Source organism: Heptranchias perlo, chromosome 13 (genome assembly GCF_035084215.1).
Source record: "Heptranchias perlo isolate sHepPer1 chromosome 13, sHepPer1.hap1, whole genome shotgun sequence".
In the NCBI taxonomy this organism is placed as follows: Eukaryota; Metazoa; Chordata; class Chondrichthyes; order Hexanchiformes; family Hexanchidae; genus Heptranchias; species Heptranchias perlo.
In genome coordinates this window covers 50,196,813-50,205,741 of record NC_090337.1, presented here as the reverse complement: position 1 = coordinate 50,205,741, position 8,929 = coordinate 50,196,813, and the positions used below count along the sequence as shown (strand labels likewise).

General features: G+C 41.0%; 1 protein-coding gene across 1 annotated transcript; it reads left to right on the top strand.

Moving 5' to 3' along the window:
• Positions 1-3,446: 3,446 nt before the first annotated feature.
• On the top strand, positions 3,447-5,791 carry LOC137331091 (lysophosphatidic acid receptor 6-like). Its single transcript, XM_067994695.1, has one exon. The coding sequence runs from the start codon at positions 3,461-3,463 to the stop codon at positions 4,337-4,339; it is 879 nt and encodes a 292-aa protein (XP_067850796.1). The 5' UTR covers positions 3,447-3,460; the 3' UTR covers positions 4,340-5,791.
• The last annotated feature ends 3,138 nt before the right edge of the window (positions 5,792-8,929 follow it).

Genomic DNA, 8,929 nt, shown 5'->3' with positions numbered 1-8,929 from the left:
AATAAGTCCTAACTAACCACCTGCATTCTCACAAGCTTCACCAAAGCTTGAACTTGCAGCTTTCTGTTTTCAAAATCTGCCTGTGTCTCTGTCCTTGTTTTATCATCCTGTGTTCACAGCCAAAAGAGAAGGCCTGCCAGATCCAGGGACTTTGCAATGCAATGGGTGTGAGGTGTTTATCAATTAATGGGACAGGCTAATAGATTGCTTACACTTTACAAGCTTTAGGGAAACAATGTCAAAGCTTAACTCATTAGCCTTTAATCACCTTTCATCTCCGTGCTTTTTTTAAATGCGTGTATACAATTTGTTTCAAAACTCGAAGATTTAAAATTAACTTTTTTTTCAAATCCTTTCTCTGGAAAAATGGTCAAAAATTCTGAAACATGATAGAAGTAAGGGCAACGGGCCAGCACAAGTGTGATGGGACAAATCAAAGATTGGTAGGCAAAACTGTAATTGAACAGTGGGCAGCCTTTAAGGAGGAGATGGTGTGAGTACAGTCTAGGCACATTCCCACGAGGCAGAAAGGTAGGGCAACTAAAGCCAGAGCTCCCTGGATTACAAAAGAGATAGTGAGTAAGATGAAACAGAAAAAAGGGGCGTATGACAGATGTCAGGTCAATAACACAAGTGAGAACCAGGCAGAATATAAAAAGTTCAGAGGGGAAGTGAAAAAGGAAATGAGAGGCAAAGAGAATATGAGAATAGACTGGCGGCCAACATAAAAGGGAAAGCAAAAGTCTTTTACAGGCATGTAGACAGTAAATGGGTAGTAAGAGGAGGGGTGGAGCCGATTAGGGACCATAAATAAGATCTACTCAAGGAGGCGGAGTGCATGGCTGAGGTACTAAATGAGTACTTTGCATCTGTCTTTGCCAAGGAAGAAGATGCTGCTAGAGTCTCAGTAAAGGAAGATATATTTGAAATAGTGGATGGGCTAAAAATTGTTAAAGAAGAGGTACAGGAAAGGCTAGCTGTACTTAAAGTAGATAAGTCACCCTGTCCGGATGGGATGCGTCCTAGGTTGCTGAGAGAAGTAAGGGTGGAAATTGCGGAGGTACTGGCCATAATCTTCTAAACATCCACAGATACAGGGGTGGTGCCAGAGGACTGGAGAATTGCAAATGTTACACCCTTGTTCAAAAAAAGGTGTAAGGATAAACCCAGCAGCAAGGCCAGTCAGTTTAACCTCAGTGGTGGGGAAACTTTTAGAAACGATAATCCAGGACAGAATTAAGTCACTTGGACAAGTGTGGATTGATTAGAGAAAGCCAGCACGGATTTGTTAAAGGAAAATCGTGTTTAACTAGCTTGATTGTGTTTTTTGATGAAGTAACAGAGAGCGTAGATGAGGGCAATGGAGTTGATGTGGTGTATATGGACTTTCAAAAGGTGTTTGATAAAATGCCACATGGTAGGCTTATCAAGATTGCGGCCCATGGAATAAAGGGGGCAGTAACAACATGGATACAGAATTGGCTAAGTGACAGGAAACCAGAGAGTAGTGGTGAACGGTTAGAACCATAGAAAACATCCAGCACAGAAGGGGGCCATTCAGCCCATCGTGTCCGCGCCGGCTCGAAGGACAACCAGGTGCCCATTCTAACCCCACCTTCCAGCACCCGGTTCGTAGCCCTGCAGCTTACAGCACTTTAGGTGCAGGTCCAGGTACTTTTTAAAAGAGTTCAGGGTCCTTGCCTCTACCACCAATTCGGGCAGCGAATTCCATACACCCACCACCCTCTGCCCCTCGCCTTAAGTTGCTGTAGCATTTGCACATAAATAACGGCATGAGCCAATAGCCTCGCCATTATTTTGACAGCAAATTATGGGCCAGGAGCTCCAACAGGATACAAAATCTCATACTTCTGAGGTACAATTCATTACCTTTGAAAGCAAATTAATGGGCCGGATTTTGCTGGAGCAGGAGTTTTAAAAAATTTTGCCCACAAAGTTGCAGGAAGTGTGAGCTGATAACGGGGCAGTGAGGGCAATGGGTCATCTGGGACCTTGGTGAACAACTGGACCAACAGTATATCTCCTTAACCAATGAGATTAAAGGATTGCAAAATAAACAGAGGAAGGACTGAGAAGGAGGGTAAATTAGAGTGGGTGAATTCAATGTCAAATCAGGTACAGAAAGAAAAATAAAGAGAGGGAAAGAAAGACTGGATTAAGAGAGATTAAAAAGGGACAGAAAGGAAAAGTAAGAAAAAATTTTTCAATTTAACATTTTTAAAATCTCCAACAACAATTCACAACCTACATTCATAAAATCGTTACATCACAGAAGGAGGCCATTTGGCCCATTGAGCCCGTGCCGGCTCTCTGCAAGAGCAATCCAACTAGTCCCACTCCCCGGCCCTTTCTCTGTAGCCCTGCACATTTTTACCTGAAGGAATGAGACTCCACCCTTATTATTTTTCCCTTTCTGGACAAGAGAGGTTGATTGGCACTCGTTAAAAGGGTACCCATCCTGTTAATTTCTAGACTTAATTTTCTGTGGCGAGTTTAATGAGCGATTAATGTGCAAATGCAGCAACTTCATGAAACTCACGGGGAGGTTAAGTGCGAAATGCTACTTCTGTGAAGCTAAGGGCAGAGCAACTTGTGGCAATTCACTGGTTATTTCTTTCTCGCTGACCGATTTGCACATTAAAAATGGTGTGCGTTGTTCACATGCCATTATTTTTCAGTAAAATCTCTGTTAATTCAGGAGAGAGCATTTGGGCCCCTTGAAAGTTTGAACAACCAGTTTGCTGAACAAACATTCTGCTGAAAGTTGCTGATGATTTTGTTTAAAAATAAATTAGTGACTAATTTCTATTGTGATCTGCCAAAAATCTGAAAGAAAGCGGAAGATTCTATTTGGCCTAGAACATCACTGAACGGGAAGTGTGTAGCTCGTACCTCAATTCCAATCACACAGCAAAAACGAATCAAACCTGAGCAGGTGGTACGTTTTTTTCTGCAATATTTTAATAGATCGATTGTATGTCCTTGCATGAAGGGGGAAAGGCAGGGAATTGAGACAGATTGGATGGCTGGTTCAAAAAACCGGCACAGACACGATGGACCGAATGGTCTCCTGTGCTGTATCATCCTATAATTCTATGGTAGTGTGGCCTGAAGAGATTCAAAATGCAATGCAAAACAGGCATATTTATAGAGCAGGAATTACGGGGGAAGAATTAAAAGCAAGCAAAATAGGCAACCGGAAAATTGACTTAATGGCTAGCAACAACTTTGTGTGAGATTTGTGATCGCAAAGTGTCAGGCAGATTTAAACAAAAGAGCTGGGATTACTTTGGAGGGCGACAGACGTCAAATCACACATTTTTTTAAAACACAAAATGAGCATGATTTCAAATGAGCGAGATTTGAAAGTTCCTTTGTCTTGATAACAATTCACATTTTCATTCTGTTTCTTTCAGCGATGAACTGTACAGCGAGCAACATGTCAACAGCCACAGTGGACGATTCTGTGAAGCGATTTCAGTTAATCCTCTCTCCGCCGACCTTTATTCTGGGGTTGGTTCTCAACGTAGTTGCACTGTGGGTCCTGTGCTTCAAATTTAAAAAGTGGACGGAGTCTACGATCTACATGACCAACCTGATCGTTTCAGACATATTGCTGCTTTTCTCCCTGCCTTTCAAAATCTACGCCTATCAGGTCGGTGGGACATGGTCTCTGGGTTCGGGATTCTGCAACTTCTTGGAATCTCTGTACTATGTGAATACCTATGCAAGTATCCTGATCATAACGTTGATCTGCCTGGATCGCTATATCGCCATAAACCACCCCTTTCTGGCCAGAACCTTCAGATCCCCCCAAAAAACCATGATCGCCTGCGCCGTAGTTTGGATTGCTGTCTGGTCTTGCAGCACCTGCATTTATTCTCAATGGAACTCGAAAACCTGTTTCTTCAACCATTCCGTGTCTGTTTGGAAAGTGAGTATTATTGCATTCCTCCAAACCATATTTCTAGTCACCGCTGTCACCATGATGTTCTGCTCCATCCAGATGATCAGAACTCTGCGGAGAAGCGGCGCCGTGAAATTGGAGAACAGATCCAACAGCAAGTCTGTAAAGATCGTCCTTTCAAATCTGTTAACTTTCCTTGTTTGTTTCACACCTTATCATGTGGGGATTCTGATGTACTTTTTAGCACGCAGTTGCTGGATATCAGAGAGTTACCTGGTGCCTCTGCGCAACTTTCTCCAAATCTGCCTGTGTTTAGCAAATGTAAACTGTTTCCTGGATGCCATCTACTACTATTTTGTCATTAAAGAGTTCTGGAAATCAAATAAAAGCAGTCTGAAGACAAGCAACTGAATTGTGATGGAAGTACAACTTGCCCTGGGTCAAATCAGGAAGATTTCAATAGCGAGGGTCTCTTTTTATGATTGTAAATATATAAAATCCATGTATTTTTTCAAAACGACAGCTGACAGAAGTTAACAAAAAGCAAAAGGACTGCGGATGCTGGAAATCTGAAATTAAAACAGAAAATGCTGGAATCACTCAGCAGGTCAGGCAGCATCTGTGGAGATAGAAACAGAGTTAACATTTCAGGTCGATGACCCTTCATCAGAACTGGAAGATGTTAGAGATTTAACAGTTTATGAGCAAGTGCAGGGGGCAGGATAAGAACAAAAGGGAATAGGGTGATAGGTTGGGGGGTGGGTGGTGGCAGGAGTGATTATATAACAAGTATAGAAACAGAGGATGGGTCCAGAGGATGTCTAAATGGTTACAGCAGAATAGCAGAGGGGGAAGGAATGATTGAAGTTGATGGAATTTTATATTTCTTTACTAAACTAAGATGGAGGCTATCTGCAAGCCATAGGCAGACTCTTTGATTTGCAAATTGGCCAGGATATAGAAACTTTGTCACATGGTCAAAGGTGTGATGGGTGTCTCATCAAGTCATTCTACACAAAGGATGCACTTTGAACTTTATGAATTAATGTTTGATAATGTTCAGAGAAGTTTTGTCTGGTGTATATATACTGCAGATTTTCTTCAATACCTTTTACTCTGTTTCAATTGAGTTTAAATTGAGAGCTGGATTCTCTGCGGCTGCCTAAAGCTTTCCCATAACATCGTGTCAGGAGATCTGTGAAATACAGTTTCTTCAAATGTCTTGTTGATTATTTAACTGTGCAAGAAATATGTTTTGAAGAAGATATTTTAATCTCTTCTGGATTGATTTGATCTTTATTATTTTCAAACCCTTTGTACCATCAATAATTTACTGTATCTTATTGCTTCTACGTAAACTTATCCTGCTTGTAAAAATTAAAAGGGGATGTTACAAGGTTAGGGTCCTGCCTTAGCTATTCTTTCAGGTACAGTGGGACTAGTCACTCCCTTGAGCGGTCTTGCATTTAGGGGTTGTACGTACTGCCCAGGATCTTAGCATAATCTAGGGATGTAACAATAAAATTCCCTTGTGATCTGAACTGGATATCATGGCCCGGAATGTTCTGAAAACTTATGGCGAAATAACAGTGTAATGCCAATTCCTGGTGTAAAAGGTCCAGGAAATTTGGGCGTTTTCCTCAATCTTTTACGCAGATTCTGTGAAAATGCCACTGAAGTCCTTTGTGGCTCATTAACATAGTTCCACCCCCCACTCCATGCTAAAGTGCAGCACATGTTTATTTCCTGAATTTACACCAGTTCTGAATGGGCTGTAAGAGGACGCAAAGTCATATTTCTGGAGTTTTATGGTGATTGTTTTAATCAATTTTTTAAATTTCTCCTCACTGATACCTACAATGTATTTTCTGTATCTGTGACTGCGTCTTTATAGCATCAAAATGATTTGTATTAAAATTTGAAAAACTTCCACAATTGCATTCTTTGTGCCTAATGTGCATAAATGGTGGTTTAATGGCTTCAAACTTTAATTTTCATGCATAATGCAGGATTCAAAGAAGGGAGATGATTTCCTCAGGCCCTGATTGTTTACGCTGATTTCCACTATTTTGAGCTGGTTTTTACATTCCGGCATATGGTGATGAGATTTGCAGGAAATTTTGACATAACTGGCTGACAGGAAGATCAGTATAAATTTCAACGCAACTGGCTGGTTATGCCACTTCAAAAAATTCCGGGCCCATATCTTTTGCACATGTGTTTCTTCAATCTTTTCATAGTTAGACTAAGAAAACAATTGATGAGATAAGGCCAGATGTGAAGTGTTAAGCTTTTTTATTTCACAGCAAGTGAACATACAGAGCAATAGTTATGATCAGTCTCAGTTTAATGAGTATGACTTGACTTTACGTAATGATATAAAATAACAAACATGCCAAATGTGAGCAACCTGTTAAAGGTTGGGTCCCTTGCACAAAGAGACTAGAGGGTTGTTTTGTTTCAAAGCATAAAGGTTTTATTAAGAAGTTACAAGTAGTACAGATGTTAAAATACAAGACTACAATTATAACATACTAAATAAGACACTGAGATACAACCTAGCAAAGCTGAACACCAACAAGGTTCTGAGGCGATCACTCTTGAAGGCCCTTGTGGTAACACTTGAACAGTCCAGTCTCGCTCCAAGAATATTCTAAAAAGTATACTTTACCTCCTAACTTATATATGTTATTAACACCCTACTGGACTGTGTGCATTCTTGAGCTTCACCCCTGTCAATCGTTCTTTGTCTCTAGGCTAGCGGCCATCTGCTTCACTCCTGCGTATTCCAGATAACATACAATACCTGATGTCACTGCCTCCCTTAACCCATCTTATAAACATGAGATAAGAATGGAGACAGGATGTCGCATTACTCAAGGGTGCATTATCTACACAAGGTTACGAAAAGCCTGTTGATGTTAACATTTAACAGAAGGCTGTGTTCAGCAGGAAAGGCTGTAAAATTGCTTTTCTTATGTCTTCCTTCTATTAAACCTACAGGGATATCCCGTTAGGCTCACATTCCCACCCCATCTTTAACTCATGGCTCAGTAGTGCAATACATCTATTTGCATATTCAGCTTTTTATACATTGAGGATATTACACAAAAGCATTGTGTTAGCAATTACAATAAGAACAAATTGGGGAAGGATTAAAAGCTGAGAATTCCAGCCCAAGGATGCTGTCCCATGTTATACAATGTTTCCCACCATGCATGATCCCCAATGGTAGATGTCCTCTTTTCAATGTCATGCCATCTGCATTTAACAGAAGTCTGTGTTCAGCAGGAAAGCTTGTAAAAATGATTTTCTTAAACCAAGAGTTTCCATATTAATGGGTCATTTTTATTTCACTTAAATAAAATAAATCTTAAGCAAACTCCTGTATTTTTCTTCTGAGCCTATCCAAAGCTTGTCCTTGCAGCTTTCTGTTTTCAAAACCTGACTGATTGCCTACTTGTGTCTCTGTCTCTGTTTTTAATGCCATGTGTTCACATCCAGAAGTGAAGGCTGGATAGACTACCCCTGCTAAGTGCCCAGGGCCAGAGACGTCCCAACACAATGCATGCAAGGTATTTATTGATTACTGAAACAGGTGGAGGAATTGTTTACTGCTTACAGTCTTTGGGGAAGCAATATTGAATTAACTAATTAGCACTTGTACCATCTTTCATCTCAGTATCAAAACCCAACAGTTAAAAGTATATAGGTCCCAAAATGGCCCTAACAAAAGTCATGAATGACATTCTCTGTAATCATCACCATGGTACACCATCCCTCTTCATCCTCTCTGCAGCTTTCAACACGATTGGCCACACCACCTTCCAATGTATCTCCTGTTGTCCAGCTCAGTGAGACTTTCTTCACTTGGTTCCATTATTACCTATTCAATCATACTCAGAACCTAACTAGAAATTATCACATTGCCTCAGAAAATTTAGGTAATGTATCCAGGAGACCAATAAGCACCATGCATTTTAATGGTACATAGTTCGACATTGTCATATGGTAGAAGTCTAGGTTTATCTAATGCTAACATTTTAAGAGAGTTCTTTAACAAGGCAGAGTAATTTTTATTTGAAGCATTTTTCAGTAATGGTTGGCTTTTAAAATGCTCTAACCGTTCTTAATGCTTAAGATGGCAGAAGATGAAAGGAGTCATGTCAGGATATCAGCTGGCACCACCGTTGGACTGACCATCGCCTGCCATTATGTCACCAATTGTAATCATAGGGCCTGGCGCACCTACTTGCCAATAACCAAAGAGCAACGAGGTCCACATGCCCGAGTTAGCATGTAGGTAGTTGAAAAGATGTCCCTGCTGTTAGGACACTGACAGACAACCTCCCCCATAGCAATGGCACTGCCAGTGGCAGGTGAAGTCACCTCGCTCCACTGTATACCCCTGCCTCGCTCCAGGCTACCATAGGGATTATCTGCAGAATTAGCCATTTTGCTGTTTATAGATGCATCAACTAAGTGATTGATGCATTATTCTGCAGACTCACCACTGAATAGCAACAGCAGCATGACAGAGCTGCGCAATATCCCCACACAGCTGGATTCCCCACAGGCCAATGGATCATTAATGGAAACCTTATGTACATCAGAGATATTGCATTTATAAAGTGACTTTCATGTCCTCAGAATGTCCCAAAGTGCTTCGCAGCCAATGAATTAATCTTTAAGTCTAGTCACTGTTGAACAGAAAGGGGATCCACTGCATCAACTTGCAGTTGGTTAATGATCAGAGATACTGGATCATGCAGATCACTGCCTGCTTTGTAGGCAGCACTCACAATGCTTTCTCTCCAAGGCAATCCTCTGTGCCAGGCTTCTTTGAAAACGAAGGATGGCTCCTAAGAGACATAGGCTACCCTTTTTAGCCCTGGCTAATGGTATTCCTGGGCTAACCAAACACAAGAAACTGAATACAGAAGTAACAGGGACCACACAGCTACCAGGATTATTATGGAGCACACCACTGGCATCTTGAAT